The sequence below is a fragment of the Lissotriton vulgaris genome, chromosome 7, assembly GCF_964263255.1.
Source record: "Lissotriton vulgaris chromosome 7, aLisVul1.2, whole genome shotgun sequence".
Taxonomy (NCBI): domain Eukaryota; kingdom Metazoa; phylum Chordata; class Amphibia; order Caudata; family Salamandridae; genus Lissotriton; species Lissotriton vulgaris.
In genome coordinates, this window is record NC_141695.1 from 695,007,784 (window position 1) to 695,024,486 (window position 16,703).

The following is a 16,703-nucleotide window of genomic DNA, read 5'->3' on the forward strand; positions in this document are numbered from 1 at the left end:
CAGCAAAGGTGGAGACACATCAACAACAACAGCATCCTGGATGACGGAGTAATAAAGGAGGAACTGCTGGCATTCAAGAAAATAAATAAAGAGCTCTCAGAGACCGGAAATGGCATCATGATGAGGGGAGCGAGAATAATAATGCCCCGAACGCTGAGGAAGCGGACAATAGAACTGGCGCACGAGTCACACCGAGGGATGGTCGCAACTAAGAAGATGCTACGGGAAAAGTGTGGTTCCCAGGGTTGGACAGCATGGTTGAGGAGGCTGTCACGAGTTGCCACGTCTGCCAAGTGACAGGGCCACCGCCCAAGCCGGAGCCGCTAAAGATGTCTGAACTACCGAAAGCGGTATGGACCAAGCTGGTGGCAGATTTCTATGGACCATTGGAGACAGGAAACTACCTGCTGGTAATAATAGATGAGTTTTCTCGAATTCCAATCGTCAGGCAAGTAGCGTCAACGTCAGCACATGCAACACTGCCAGTCATGGATGATGTGTTCGCAGCATGGGGCTCGCCCCAAACGCTAAAGACTGACAATGTTCCGCCATTCTCAGGAGAAGAGTTCCGTAAGTTCATGGAATACCTAGGAATACGACATCGGAAAATAATGCCTCTGTGGCCACAAGCAAATGGGATGGCGGAACGGTTCATGGGAACCATAAAGAAGGCGATACAAAGAGCAAGATTAACGCAAATATCGACAGGACAAGCACTATGTCAGGTTCTGAGGGACTACAGGAACACCCCTCACAGCTCCACAGGCCGATGCCCAGCAGAGCTCGTCCTGGGACGCTCGAGCAGGACCAGGCTACCGCAGATGGAGGCAACGACGAGCGTGGAGCGAGGCAACATAGCTGCCAAAGACGAAGAGGCAAAAGCAAAAATGAAGGCATACGCAGATCAAAGGAGGCACGCCACCAAAACAAAGCTGAAGGAAGGGGACACAGTGGTGGTGCGACAAGGCCAGCAGAGGAAATGTTGTTTGTAACAAGGGGGGTGATGTCATGCCCAGGCAAGGGGCATTAGGACCCTGGGGATAAGGATGTCGGGAGGGTACACCGGACACCACATCCGGTCAAGGGGCAGGGGAGGGACACTATAGAGGAAGGGGACCAGAGGCAGGACGCAAGCATTGTTGTCCCATGAAGAGATAATAAAGGTACCTGAGCACAGAAAGCGTGTCGCGTGATCCTTGGGGGACTGTCACGATATCACACCTCCCTCCTCAGCACCACTAGCTCTGCTGTTCCCCACGTCTTCTCACTCCAGCATCTCACCCCAGGCAATACTCCAGCTTTCCAATGCATGGCAATCAGTCTGTGAACCAATAGCATTGGCAAGTCTTTAAAGGTGGTGGCAGCAGCCCAGATTTCCAATGCCTCTACAGCCCCAGCGGGCAACTAGCCATGCTATGGAGATCGGTGCGACCCGTAAGGTCGGTGAGCTTGTCCGTGACCTCTAGCCACAGATTGACGAGGGTTCTGCCCCATTCTTTCTGTGTTAACTCAGGACACAACCTATGTCATCTTGCCAGACTCTGCGAAGTGTTATTAGGGGATAATGTGATAGATGTGAAAGGGCTCGGGTTAGCCATGTTATTGATCAATGGCCAGTGCCCACAGTGGCCATGATGTGTATAAGAGGGTGTTGATCAGGTTCTGCATCAGTAATTTGCCACAATTGTCTAAACTCGGTCATCTGCCAACCATAGGCCAAGTAATACCCAGCTGGGAGGTTCCTGTCATCTCTCAACTGCTCGAATGGAATAAGGGCACCCTACTGGAACCGGTCTCCCAGAGTTCCCACTCCAGCCGCCTCCCATATTGTCTTTCCCTCCTCCCCAAGTCGCTCGGGGGCATATTGTGGCATGTCTGGCGTGAGACGTAAACCTCTATGAAAGCTACTGTAGATAACATGCAGCACGCTGTTGGCCTTCCGGGGAAGCACTTCCTGTGGGACAAAACTTTTTCTCAACAACCGCTGCGCTTGGAATTTGAAGGTCAGCCCTAGGTGCACCACAGATCTGCCCGCCATACAGTGGGTAAGCCACTGCAATTGTGCTGCAAGGTAATAGTGTTCAAAATTTGAAGCCCCGGGCCTCCCCTTTCTACTAAGGGCTACATCTTGAATAGCATTATTTGTGTCTAGCTGTGTTCCCAACATTGCATGCAAGGTGTGATAGGTGCTACGGGGGATAGTCACCGGTAGGTTATGGAAATCTGTGTTCCCAACATTGCATGCAAGGTGCGATAGGTGCTACGGGGGATAGTCACCGGTAGGTTATGGAAATATTATTAGAGTCGAGGCAGTACCACCATTTTTGACAGGGCCACACTACCTTGCACCGAGAGTGGGAGCGTACACCAGAATGCAATCTGCTGGCAGAGAGAGTGACGCAGTGGTTTTCGTGAGTTTGCCGTATATGAGGTCACGAGTGGTGTGGTAAATGTTAATGCCCAAATACCGAGACGTGCGCTGTTCTCAGCAGAGGGGATGTGCATCAACCACAAATTGCTGCGGCGGGCATTCCGGATGACAAGTCTGTGACCAGTTTACCCCTAGTCCCAAGGCGGTGCAAAACTACCAAAATGGTTGTCATCAATTCCATCCCGTATGTCTCACACATAGATTACCAAGTCATTTGCAAATAGCGAGACCACATGTGTTTCTCCTCAAATGGTATACCACAGGCCTGGCCCTCCGTTCGAAGTCTTTGTTCGAACGACTCTATTGCTAAGGCAAATAGTTCTAGCCCCGCACATGCCGTGTAGGACCACCAAGCTGATGCATTTTCAAGCACTTAATGAACTCTATGGATATTAAGGGTAATAGAGCAAAGAGCGACCCGGTATAAGGCCATTCTGGTCTCGATGGATGAGGTGGGAAAAGTGGTTCCGTAACCGCACTGCAATAATCTTACTCAGTATCTTACAGTTTGTAGCCAACATTGAGAGGGGCTGGTAGGACTACATCTCTAAAGGGTCTCTCCTAGGTTTGGGAAGCAAGACCAGTAATGCCTTTCTAAGTGTTGGGGGCAGTTGCCCTGCAGTGAGAGCAGCATTATACAACTCCTACACTTTTGTGACTAGCCGAACCTCATATGTCTTGTAAAACTCAAAAGGTAATTCATCAAACCCAGTGAATTTACATGTTGCGGCCCCTGCATGGCTTCCCGGATCTCCTGCTCCATAATGGAAGCGCCAAGTTCCTCTCTCCCTATCGGTGCAATTACAGGTAGAATTACCATGCTGAGGATTCCTCGGATAGGCGGCCTGGCGGTCAACATGGGGGATCATAGAGAGATCGGTAATGTGCAGTGAATGCTGTGTGTATGTCAGCTTGGTTAGTGGCTAGCCATGTCAGGGACACTCATATTGCAGGAATGGGGGTGGTGGCCATGGCACTCTTCAATAACCATGCTAGAAAGCCGCCTGGTTTGTCTTAGCCTGGTACGCCCCATAGTCCAAACATCTCAGTGATTCTATTTTTTGAAGTGTTTACTATCTCCTATCCCATTATATTTGTATACAGCATTAGTAATTGCTATTTCTAATTTGATATTTATCGATTGTTTCTAGTTCTTATGATATGGATTCAAGAAATATTTCAGGAACATCAGTTTAGACGACTACCAATTTCCGTATCTGTAAAGTCAATGACATAGGTCCAATAACATTTTGTACTTGCTGGATAAGTCTGTTGCATTCAACCTGGAGCTAGTCTTACATGCATAGCAAGAAAGATAACTCAACTCCTTTCCATTAGTAGTTCTGTACTTTGATGAGTGAAGGCTAGCAGTGATTTCCTTGTAAGGGTCCAGGAAAGCTGCTCCCAATGATGATTCTTGCAGCCAAGGGTTAACAAATGAGTGCCAATTTACCACAGTGCTTGGGGGAGAAGAAGTAACACCACTAACCTTTAGCCCTCGATAATCTTACATGGCGGGTTCCCTTTTCCACCCTATGTCTTTACACAGCCTTCCATTTGTTGCTAATTTACAAGAAGTATGGAGAGGGGAGTGGGAACTGCAGAATGTAATTCATGGGGCCCGGTTTATTTCTAGTCCTTCCTCTGCCTCCAAGGATCCTGTGACCAAGGACGGTAGGAACAGTGCCAACAATGCCAAAGAGCAGTCCAGTGCTACCTCTTGCAACGCAAGGTACTTTGACCCAGACAATATTCAAAGAAGCAGCTCTGTCTTGACCTATTAAAGAGAGGGTTGTGTTGTTGTAGTGAGCTTCAGAGGAAAGCGTTTCCTGGCAAAGGATCATCCCATACTAACTAAAAAGGAAACTGAGCGAATGGCTATACAAAGGTAATGGTCTGTTTGTGTAACTTTCACCCAGGAACCTTTATTAAAATGTACTCTTCTCATTGTACACAGATCATTCTCTACAAAATGCTGGAAAGGCCACGATGAAGCCATCTATCAAAGACATTTACAGTTTAGTGAATGCACCTCCCAACCAAGCCACACGTAGCAACTTTGTGGATTGGGGCCCAACCGAAGGCATACATTCAATGGAGAACTCTAGCGCACACTTTTGGCTAGATCTAGCAGCCCAGCACGGAACCAAAGGTACAGACATCTTTGAGCCCTCTGCAAGCAAAAGGGGAAAAAAGAGGAAGGGGGGCCCGAAGAGGAACCCAGGGGGACAAAAACACATTTTAAAACCAGGGCACGCTTCAGTGGAGGGAGATAAAGACCCTGGCCCAGCCTCCTTGCTGCATTTCAACAATTCACACAAGTTGCACCCTACCAGGTCACAGTCACAATCTACAGAGGTCTCTGTAGACATGCTCCATCCTCCTCTGCTACACCATAAAGTGAGATCATTAACTGAATCACACCACTCTGAAGATGGGGCAGCTCTTCAAGTTGACAGCCAGGGCCTGTTGGATCAGACAAACAGTCACAGCAACAGACCAGGAAAGGCCAATCCATACAAGCTCAACTATGGCCTTGGAAATGCCACAAAACCCTCCTGGATGACTAATCGCCAACCTTCCAGTCTCCTGTACCACTTTAATATCTTTAAAAAAGGTAAGACCTATGCATACTCATGTGCTTCAGTTGTCTCTAATGTACAATTAAAACATGCATTTCGTATGTTGCAAACTAATATTAAAAAAAGCCCAGCTGTAAAATGTACAGGGCACAGACACTCACCTATAATTTGTCATTTCGTAGCCAATGTAATTGCTTTTTTTCCAAATCACTGTAGTTCTTTGAAAGGCGATCCTCCCTTAAATCTTGTGTACAGTCCAATGAACTGCCGTCGTTTTGCGTCGTTTTGTTTGTCACCACAGGAATCGAATAGCATTATATGTCTGTTTGATTCAGTGTTTATCATACCCATGTTCTTTCTTTAATACTCTTGTGTGTCCCTTTAATAGACCCTCTTTTAAGGTGCATCAATGAGAGATTTCTCTTTGCCTGGAGCTTAGTTTACAGGAGGAGAGGGATTTCTGGGCTTCTGTCTCTTTTCCCAATGCATCACACAAGGTAATTCTGAAGTTCATACTGAAGGCCATCGCACAGAAGCCTAAGTTTGTTGTCAGTTTTCACAGTGGAATATAGTGTCCCTATTTATTTCTGGGAAATGAGCTGCAACCTGAAAAGTATTGACAGATACTGCGGACCCTTGTTCCAACCCCTGAGACCCCTGGAGACCCCTGAGACCCCTGGAGAGACCCTGGAGAGACCCCTGGGTTATAACGCGCTATATAAATTAAATAAATACATAAATAAATAAATACATTAAACCTCCAACCTTGGTAATATGGCAGGTCTCCACAATTCACACTAGTGTAGTTATATTGCCGCAGTGAGAGAGAGAAGCTGTTTCTAGCTGTCATTCTTAGCATAGGATATCTGGTCTGTACAAGCACCCCAAAGGGGCGGCACAACACGGGACATGCCTTGTTGCTTTTTGGGTCTGGCATCTACTGGTTGAGAATCTGTTCAAAACATTATACTTCACTGTGACAAGTTCAAAAAGAAAACAAAGAAAAACAATGATATACTGTATATATGAGATTATGCTTATGCTGTATATTGCTGTTTTGTGTATCTCGAAATGAAAATGAGCTCAAAAAGCATTCTTCTTCTGTGACAGGGACATTTATTTACTTCTCGGGAGGAAAATTAGTGCCTGATTTGGAGTTCGGCCGAAGGGTTACTCTGTCACAAACATGACAGATATCATATATTCGCCTTACTACAAGTATGTTATATCGTATGGCACTTGTAATACGGCAGACAGGATATTTATCATGTTTGTGACAGAGTAGCCCGTCCACTAAACTCTATTTCAGGCCCTAGGTCTTCTAAAGACCAAGAGATGATTTCTGTTCTATGCCTCTGAGTCCATGTTGGAAGTAAACACATTCTACTATCACTCTGTGGGTAACTGTCTGTCACCTAATTCCGGCCACTAGCATTTGGGGGCAAATATCTGAAGGGACATTGTTGGGTTGTCAGCAATACTATAGTGTGTGGGTTCAGACACTGAGTTGGGCTGAAAAGTAGAGAGGAAGGAGATGGTCAGGTCAATAGTTCATGTTATGAAATTGAGTGTCATAATAGTTTGTTTCTTAGTAGGAAAGGAGAAAGCAAAGTGGTTAGCAGTGAGTAGGCACTGTATCATGCACATTTGGTGCTCGGTAAATGAAAGGTGGCAGAGACAGCTGGCAGGGGGAGGGTGTTTGAAGTAAATGCATTTTTCTCTTGCCTTGTTCTTTTTAATGACTCATGAGGTTCCATGAGTAATGACGAGTTAGAGCTTGTCTTTTTGGGAGCATGCAAATTTGATTTGATATGGAACGCAAACCAAACCTTTACGGCGTTCAAAAAAGTGACCAACAGGGCGGCAAGGCAAAGATCATGGCTATTAGACAAAGCTGTAACAGCAAAGAAAAAACATGGTTGGACAGTGTTGGCCACGTATGGGAAAATGGAGCGCAACCCTATTTAGTCAATCACATATCCACGGCCGCCCAAAAAACACTTCTAAATCTTCGGCTGGGAACCTCCACCTTAAAAGACCATACTCCAGCCTGGAAGCAAACATGGCCGACCCCTGACAGCAGACTATGTGGACAAAAGGAAGAATCAGTGATAGCACATACTGTGCATTTGCCCCTTTCTGAAAAACTTGAGACGTTACTACCTACTTCACCTATTCCGTTTTTTTCAAATCAGATCATGCCGCCCGGCTGTCATGGTAGCACTGAACAGTCATCAATTGCAGACAGCTTGCAGGGCCGCCAGATTTTGTCAAAAGGCACTGCAGCTAATACAAAACACAGAGAAAAAAGGAAACCAAAGGCCTGAATCCGGATGCGTGAAGTGTAACGAATAGACATACTGAAATTCCTTCCACAACTACATTAAATACATGGACTTCCAGAAAGCTTTCTTTTTTAACCACACGAGAATTTGTAGATTTTTTTTAAAACATGTGTTTTTATGCAACAATATTGTAAAGGTTTTAATTGACTACATACAATAAAACTTACTTACTTACTTACTGATTTGATATAAGTACCTTACTGTTTTAAGCTTCAAATATTTTTATTGAGCTTGCAAGATAGCACATATGCTTGTCTACAACTAGAGGCCAGCAGGTTGGACGGTTTGTTTAATTGTATCTGCAATCCCCTCCCTACCTCTGTCCACCAAAACGTTTCCAATAGTTCAAATGCAAATCCATGAAGTAAGTTCTCTTTGAATGTAGTCGATACGTTTGAAGGTTAGCCACTTCCAGAAGTATGTATGCTGTACGTCTAGGGACCTGAACTTGAAAAATAATATCTTGGTGTCCAGAACATTTTTTCAATAGCCTTGCAGTTTAGGACAGTTCCAGAGCACATGAAATAAAGTACTCTCAGTTTTGCTGATCCACCAACATTTCCAGGAATGGCACCTGTCAATTCTCATATTTTCTCTGGGTGTGATACAAATTGTTAGCTATGTTGTAAAGTGTTTCTTGTGTTGTAACTGTTCATGCAGTGTTGTGAGATCTTAATGTAAAACATTTTCCATTCCCTTCCCATCAGCTCACAGCCTATTTCCTTCTCCCATCTAAGTTGTCCTGGATCTTCCGGTATTACTGTGTTCGTTGATATACATTTATAGAGGTCCGACTCTAGCTTTTTACTGTTTTCCCGTGTTAGTAGTCATTTTTCAAGTTTGGTAAAAGAACTATAAGCTAATGGATTAAATTTAGCATTTAGGCTCCACAGTCCTCTGTTCCAATAATACTCAATATCTTTACGACCTTCAATAGATACTTCGGGTTCACGAATAACTGGTCTAGTCGGTGGTGTTTGTCCTGCATGGACCTGCGTCATGTCTTCCTAAAGATTACGAGGCAAGCATAGCTACTGAGGGATTTCACTACCTGGGTATCTTTGTTACCACGCACCTGGCTCTTATTCATGTACAAAACTTGCTGGGCCCCCTGACCCGGTTTGAGAATGACCTTTGACACTGGAGGTCGCTTCCCCTCTCCCTATTAGGAAAGGTGGCGTTGTTTAAAATGAGGGCATTACCACCGTTTCTTTACATATTGCAGAATACGCCATTCCCGACTCCTGACACTTATTTTAAAACTATAGAGAGCGAAGTACGAACCCCCATATGGGATGGGGGCACCCCTAGAATCGTGTTAGTAAATTAACGTGCGGTTGGTATGAGGGAGGAATTGCCTTACCCGAAATTCAAACATATTATAGAGCGGCGCAATTGACGACTATCAACCAATGGGTCCATAAGCCGCTGACCAAACCCACCTATCATATGGACTGATTGGTTCTCCAACCGAAGGGATACTTCGAAGCTCTCTATACCAATCCCTGACACCTTACCCTGGAGAGGCCTACGGCTCTAACAGTCCATTGATGGCTTCAACACTCACTAAATTAGGATGGAAGAATAAGATTACGGGGACAATGCCCTTGTGGGAATCAGAGTTGTTGGTAACGAATGACAGGAAAAAAGTAAAGGGTTTAACAAATGGGACCTGATCGGGCTTTCACGTGTGGGTGATCTTCACACCGATATGGAAATTATACAATTTACAGAATTGCAGAAAACCCATGACTTAGCCCCAATTGAGACCTTCTGATACCTGCAGATTAGCCATGCCATATGAGCCGTGGAGCCCCGCGGGGAAATACTGGCAGAGGCGTCATCTTTAGAATGTAGGTTTTTAGATGAACATTTAACACGTAGGGTGATTTCACTTACATACCAGAAACTCATTAACAACTCCCCGGTCACACATGTACGCCTGCTGGAACACTGGGAAAATGACATTGTAGACTTACGTGAAGATGACTGGACAGAAGCTCTAGCATTCCCTAAGGAAGACGCTATCCGGGACGTTTTAGGCTGGTTCAACTAAAAATATTACATGGGGCGAACATCTCCTGTAGCACAATGGTCAAAATGGGTAGGAGGACAGATTTACATTGTCTTTGATGATGCAGAGGAGAGGGGTCGTTGTACCATATTTTGTGTTCCTGTACGAAAATCCACTCCGATTGGGCTACAGTGGTTTCATGTTTGTCGGAGATTTGTGGTGAGAATCTACTGCCCTCTCTAAAAAGGCACCTCCTCAATGTTTGGGAGGCCACAGACCTGGGACGAGCAGACCAAACTTGGGTCACCTTAGGAGATATGCTAGCAAAGCGTAACATAGCACGAAACTGGAGGGTGGAAGCTCCACCACTGCTTCGAGACTGGAAAAATGACATGGATTGGTGTATGGTGGCAGAAAAAAATGTGTATGTAAACAGAAGGTGTCACCGGAAATGGGGAAAGGTATGGAATAGAATAATAGATGGAATACCCACAAGTGGGGAATCTGTGCACTCCACCCCTGGAGGGCACATTTCACTCCCTCGTACATGAAGAGGAAGACCAAACGGATCGTGTTAGACCTGTCTGCTTCTGGGAAGACTCTAACCACCATGATTTATTTTTGTCCCCCTTAGCCTCCCAGAGTTTCTATTTTTATTTTTACATGTGTCCATCAGGAGTTTTTAATGCTGTCAGGGGGCTAGGTGTTCCTTGGCGATGACGCCATTTTTCCCTCATCACTTGTGAGGCCTAGTCACCCCCTTGAAACCTTAGGGATCTCCAGAGACCTAAAATGGTGTCCACCAACTGCCATAACGGACACTACTGGAGGACAGGTCCATAGGGTAACATTAGGGAACTTTCTGGAATCAACTAGAGACTTCTGCAGGACTCAGGCCACCCTATATAAGGCCAGTGACCAGCAGCCATTTTGTGCTGACCCCAGAGTAGAGGAGTGAGGCAGTGGTGAGAGGAGGTGGACACACTGAGAGCAGCTAGTTTGTCACTGAGGCTGACAGTTACTTCAGAGGATTGTTCCCCCTTCAACCTTTGACCGATCCCTCTCTCAAGACAACAACTACTGACAAGGAAATCGAGTTACTGGAGGAAGAAGAACCTTTTATCTCAGAGCCCCAGTAAAACCACTCAGAACACCCTTAATTGGGGGTATTCCTGCCTGTCAATACCCAGCGCTGTGCTCACCGGTGTTGTGGAGTAGCTGTGGTGAAGGTGGGCGTCTGTGGCACCTTAGCGCCCTGAAGAGCGAGGGCGCCGTGTGTGCACATCCTTCCTGTGGAGCCGGAGTGAGAAGTGCCTGAGGAGAAGCAGTGGCTCTGCTCCGATCGGCGTCGGGACCCCGGGGGCACCGGCCGCGTCACACGAAGAGGTAGGCGCTTCCGCGCATGACCGGCGACTGAACGCTTTTGCGAGGCAGGAGGGGCCTAGGATCGAGCAGGCCCAGAAGAGACCGAGCAGCGTCCCTGTGGAGATCAGCGTCCTTCCTGGGAGCAGGTGCGCCGAGACGGAAGAGGAACGAGCGCTTCCGCGCATGCTCCGCCGAGTAGTGCCAGCGGAAGGAAAGTCATCGCGCCAGCTGAGGAGCGCCGCGCCGGAGCTCCAGGAGGACGATCCCCTCAGAGGAGGCAGAAGCGCCACAGCGGACGACGCGGTAGGGAGCCCTGGGCCGGGGAAAGCCTTCCCTGCTTTCTCCCTTCAGCCCATCTGTTACCGGGCTCCAGCGCGTGTAGAAGAAACACCCGCGACACGCCCCCAACCTCACAAGTAAGCCGGGTAGTGTGGGAACGGGAGGCGGCAGAGCCAGGTGAATGAAGCAGGACAGTGGGGCTACGACCCACGCGAGTGACTGACTTGTCCAGGGGAACCTGACTCGAGGAAAGCGAGTTAGCGAACTGAACATCATAGAATAAAACTTATCCAATATCTGACTCAGAGAAGAAAGGTGGAAGTGGTGCAGGGAACCACAGGGTTCCTGGGTAAAATCCCCTACAGAGCAGTGATAAGTGAAGAAGTAGATTCCCTACCAGCTAGGTGTGCCTGACAATCAGAGGGAGAGGAACCTTACTAATATTATGGTGTCTTCCCTTTTAGCACATAACTGGTGGGTTATACAGTGAAAATCTACACTCAGGTCTTGCTGTTGAGTTGAGCAGTGCTTAAGAGCTGTGGGGTAAAGTACCTATTAATGAACCTGTAAAAACGTATTGCACTATCAGTCTGCATCTTCTTTTCAGTAGATTTATTGGTGGAGTAATGTGTCATTGTATGTTAATGTGAAGTAACCTTACAGAGTGTGAAGCTAATGAGATTCTCTTAACCAACCAAAGAGTTACCCTTATGCTTTACTGTACCATTGACAAAAGAATGTGGTTTATTGCCCTTTTTCCACAGCAGGAGGAGTGAAAAGTAATTTCTTAAAGTAAAAGTGTAATGTCGACTCCTGAAAGAAACTAATATTGCATCTTGTAAAACTTAAATCCAAAGAGACATATTATTTTTATAAAAGGTAACAGTATTTTTCCAAACAGAGGTGTTGTGTCTTTATTTTAGTGGTTCATCACTGTGTTACTGTGGGTGAGACTTGTAAGTACTTAGCCAACGCCTTGAGTTAGCTGTAGACCACTACTGTGCCAAGCTACCATATGTAGGCTTGGGTAATCTAGGTCCAACATAATTGGTGTTTCAGCGGTGGGATAGCGGATTTGTACTTACACTTACTTATTAGTAACGCAGTGCCAACCACGAGACCCCACCTGGAGTTTTCTCCATGCGGCCCTCCTAATTTACATTTTTGATTTTTCTAAATTGACTTCTGGCGGTGGGTGGAGGTTGACCTCAGGTCACTCTGTGGAATTCTCCTGTGTAGCATTTTATACTTCAAATAGAAATGGAGATAAATGTGGAAGAGCTAGACAATTATACTGTGCCCCAATTGAAGGAATGGTGTCAGCAGCAGGGGGTGTTTTTCAAGAAAGGCGCCAGAAAAGTTGAGCTGCTGACCAGTATTCGGGCATGGGTAGAGGCTCATTCTGGGGAGGAGGTAGATCCTGAAGAGAGTGACAAGGACACTGTCCTGGAGACCGCAACACTGTACCAGGCGGGAGGGGAGAACCTTGTAACAGGTCCTAGAACACCTTCTAGAGTGGGCAGTAGTGTGTCAGAGAGGGGCCTGACCGACGCCGAGTTAGAAGACAGGAGGGAGGAGAGGAGGATGAGAATAGAACTAGCCAGGATGGACATGGTGAGGGAGGAAAAGAGGTTGGAGCATGAGCGGACCATCAAAGAGATGGATTTGCAAGCCCTGAATTTACGTACCCCCAAACCAGAGAATGGTGGCAGCGATAACCAAACCAACACCAGAGAACCTAGACCGTACCTACCAAAAGACATTATGGCTTGTTATGTACCCAGTGACGACATTGCTAAATGGCTAGCCGCCTACGAGGTCTCGCTGAGGGCCCATGGGATTCTGGAAGTCCACTGGGGAGGTGGGTTATACAAATACATGCCCCCCACTGGCAGGGATACTTTGTTGGCCCTTGACCAGAGTGAACAGACCTACTATCCGGCTATGAAATCAGCGCTGCTCAAGAAGTTTGGGTTGACCCCTGAGAAATATAGACAAAAGTTCCGGGGCAGCTACAAGCTGGGCACACAAAACTGGGTAGATTTCTTGGACTACTCCAGGAAGGCCCTGGAGGGTTGGGTAAGAGGCAGCGAAGTAGGAGACTATGAGGGACTATATGACCTCATACTCAAGGAACACCTACTCGAGAAGTGTCTTCCCGAGCTAAGACAGCATCTGGTGGACAGCAAGCTGACCAGCCCCAGGAAGCTTGCTGAGGAGGCGGACATCTGGGTTAGTACCCGGGTGTCGACTAAGGGGACTGGAGGGAATTCCCAGAAGCAAGGACTGGGCGTCCCCCAGAAGAAAGAGGGAGGGGAAACTAAGAGGGAGTTCTCAAAAGGGCCACAAAATACTTCGCAAGGAAGGGGCAGAGGATTCATCCCCAAGAGTAACCCCCCTCGCAACCCTATCCCTGGCCAAAGCCAGCAGCCAAGGGTTGTTCATTGTTTTGAGTGTGGTGGTGTGGGACACTATAAAGGAGATGTGAGATGCCCAAAAAGACCACCCCCTCCCACTGGAGGAAAAGCCCCGGGAATCACTAGTGTAGTGCTCGGGGAGGAGATGCCTTTGGGTAATGGAGGGGAGCGGGCGGGTGTCACCTTAGTGTCCCTGGGAGATAAGGAGATGGTTCCCAAGACCCAGCTGCCCTCTAATACTACTAAGTATGAGCAGTGGGTCACCATCAATGGCCGTAGAGGGGAGGCTCTGAGAGATACAGGAGCCAGCATGACTATGGTAAGGAGTCAGCTGGTGTCTCCAGAGCAGGTCATCCCAGATGTACTCCATCCCGCCGTAATGGCTGACGGCAGATTGGGCCACTACCCTGTGGCTGAGGTTCCCTTTGAGTGGGGAGGGGTTGCAGGTCCACTTCGAGTTGCCGTAAGCCCTGCCGTGCCTGTTGACTGCCTGTTAGGGAATGATATGGAGCACAATGCTTGGAGGAGGGTGGAGTACCAGACTCACTCTGAGATGCTGGGATCCCCTGACTGGACTTGTGTCAGCACAAGGTCAGCGACTGCCCGAAGGGGGAGTTCACTTACGCTGGAGCCTGGAACAATGGCCCAGCCGGCTGCCAGAGAGGAGAAGGACAGGAGGCCGGAGGACCCTGCCTCGACATCTCCACCTCGTGAGACAGCTGGACCACCTGCGGAGGTGGATCTGGAGTCCACAGGGGAGAATGTTGCTTCCTTGGAGAACCTACCCATCCCTACTGAATGGCATGTGGAGGGAGGTCCTTCCCGGGAAGAATTCTGTGAAGCTCAGAAAGAGTGTCCTACTCTCGAGGGGCTGCGGCAACAGGCCAACGCCCAGGCAGCAGGAAACATTGAAGGGAGTTACCGGATTTACTGGGAGGATGGACTCCTCTACAGTGAGCCCAAGGCACCTGGCCATGGTTCAGCCAGAGCCTTGGTGGTCCCTCAATGCTTTAGAGCCTTTCTACTGGAACTGGCTCATGAGATACCATTGGCAGGGCATCTAGGACAGGACAAGACCTTTGCCCGGCTTGTCCCCCACTTCTATTGGCCTCGAATGAAAGTGGCGTCTGACACATACTGTCGGACGTGTGTGTCCTGCCAAGCTAGTGGGAAAACAGGAGTGAAGCTTAAAGCTCCCCTGGAACCACTACCGGTCGTTAGCACCCCCTTTGAGAGGGTGGGCATCGACATTGTGGGGCCATTGGATCCACCAACTTCAGCTGGTCACCGGTTCATACTGGTTTTGGTGGATCATGCCACACGGTACCCAGAGGCCATACCTCTGAGGACCATCACTGCACCTGTGGTGGCAAGGGCCCTGATGGGGATCTTTACCCGAGTGGGTTTCCCCAAGGAGGTTGTGTCCGACAGGGGGACTAACTTCCTTTCAGCGTACATGCGGGCTATGTGGAAGGAGTGCGGAGTTACCTATCGGTTTACCACTCCTTATCACCCACAAACCAATGGTCTTGTGGAAAGGTTTAACAAAACCTTGAAAGGTATGATACGGAGTCTACCTGAGAGCCTGCGGAGGAAATGGGACATCCTCCTACCCTGTCTCTTGTTTTCTTACAGGGAAGTGCCACAAAAGGGAGTGGGCTTCAGCCCCTTCGAACTTTTGTACGGGCACCCTGTACGGGGACCTCTCAGCCTGGTGAAAGACGGATGGGAACGGACTCCCAGAAAGCTTCCCCAGGACGTGGTGAGCTACATGCTGGCCTTCCGGAGCCAAATGGCTAAGTTGTGGAAGCAAGCTTCAGACAACTTGGAGGCCAGCCAAGCAGTGATGAAAGAGTGGTATGACCACAACGCTCACCCAGTGGAACTGGAGCCTGGACAGAAGGTGTGGGTGATGGAACCTGGAGAGCTAAATGCCCTACAGGACCGTTGGACAGGCCCCTTTGAGGTGTTGGAGAAGAAGGGGAAGTCCACCTACTTGGTGGATCTTAAGGCCCCGAGGCAGCCCCACAGGGTGCTGCATGCCAATCGCCTCAAGCCACATCATGAGAGGCCCGCGGTTGTCTTGATGATGGTAACCGATGGAGCAGAGGAAGAAGAAAGCGAACCTCTCCCTGATCTTCTCTCGTTCCAAGAAAAGGATGGGTCGGTGGAGGGAGTAATTCTCTCGCCATCCCTAACTCCTGAACAGCAGAGTGATTGCCGCCAGATACTGGAGCAATTCTCTTCTCTGTTCTCCCTTGACCCGGGTAGGACCCACCTGTGTACCCATGACGTGGACACAGGAGACAGCCCACCTGTGAAGTCTAAAATCTACCGGCTGTCGGACAAGGTGAAGGCTAGCATCAAGAGTGAAGTCGCCAAGATGCTGGAGCTGGGAGTGATTGAACCTTCTGGAAGCCCTTGGTCTAGCCCGGTGGTTTTGGTACCAAAGGCTGCCCCGCCAGGCACCACACCTGAATTGAGATTCTGTGTGGACTACCGAGGCTTGAACTCAGTGACCAAAACTGATGCACATCCTATCCCACGGGCGGATGAGCTTATTGACCGGCTGGGAGCTGCTCAATACTTAAGTACCTTTGACCTAACTTCAGGGTACTGGCAGATTTCCCTTACCGAGGAGGCGAAGGAAAGGTCAGCCTTCTCTACACCTGAGGGACACTACCAATTTCGTGTGATGCCCTTTGGGCTCAAGAATGCCCCTGCCACTTTTCAGCGGCTGGTGAACAGGGTCCTTTCTGGAATGGAAGCTTTTTCTGCTGCATACCTGGACGACATTGCTGTCTTCAGTAGCAGCTGGGAGGACCATTTGCAGCATCTGCAAGCTGTTCTTCATGCCCTGCAACAGGCTGGATTGACAATCAAGGCCAGCAAGTGTCAGATCGGACAGGGGTCGGTGGTGTACCTAGGTCACTTGGTGGGCAGAGGGACGGTGCAGCCCCTCCAGGCAAAGATTGAGGCTATCATCGCCTGGGAGCCCCCCAAGACTCAAACAGAGGTCCGAGCCTTCCTGGGCCTCACTGGATACTACCGTCGCTTCGTGAAGGGGTATGGCACTATCGTGGCCCCCCTCACTGAGCTTACTTCCAAGAAGCAACCCCGACGGGTAGTCTGGACGGAGGCTTGCCAGCGAGCCTTCATGACCTTGAAACAAGCATTGTGTTCCGCTCCCATTCTCAAGGCCCCTGATTTTGCTAGAGAATTCATTGTCCAAACAGATGCGTCAGAACATGGCATTGGGGCAGTGTTATC

General features: G+C 48.4%; 1 protein-coding gene across 1 annotated transcript in view; it reads left to right on the forward strand.

Annotated features, from left to right (window-relative positions):
* Window positions 1-16,703, forward strand: part of C7H17orf58 (chromosome 7 C17orf58 homolog) — a 191,327-nt gene that overhangs the window by 45,032 nt on the left and 129,592 nt on the right. Inside the window, exon 2 of the mRNA XM_086928772.1 lies at window positions 4,389-5,048. Within this exon, the coding sequence (XP_086784898.1) occupies window positions 4,389-5,048 (660 nt within the window). The remainder of the gene's footprint in view (window positions 1-4,388; window positions 5,049-16,703) is intronic.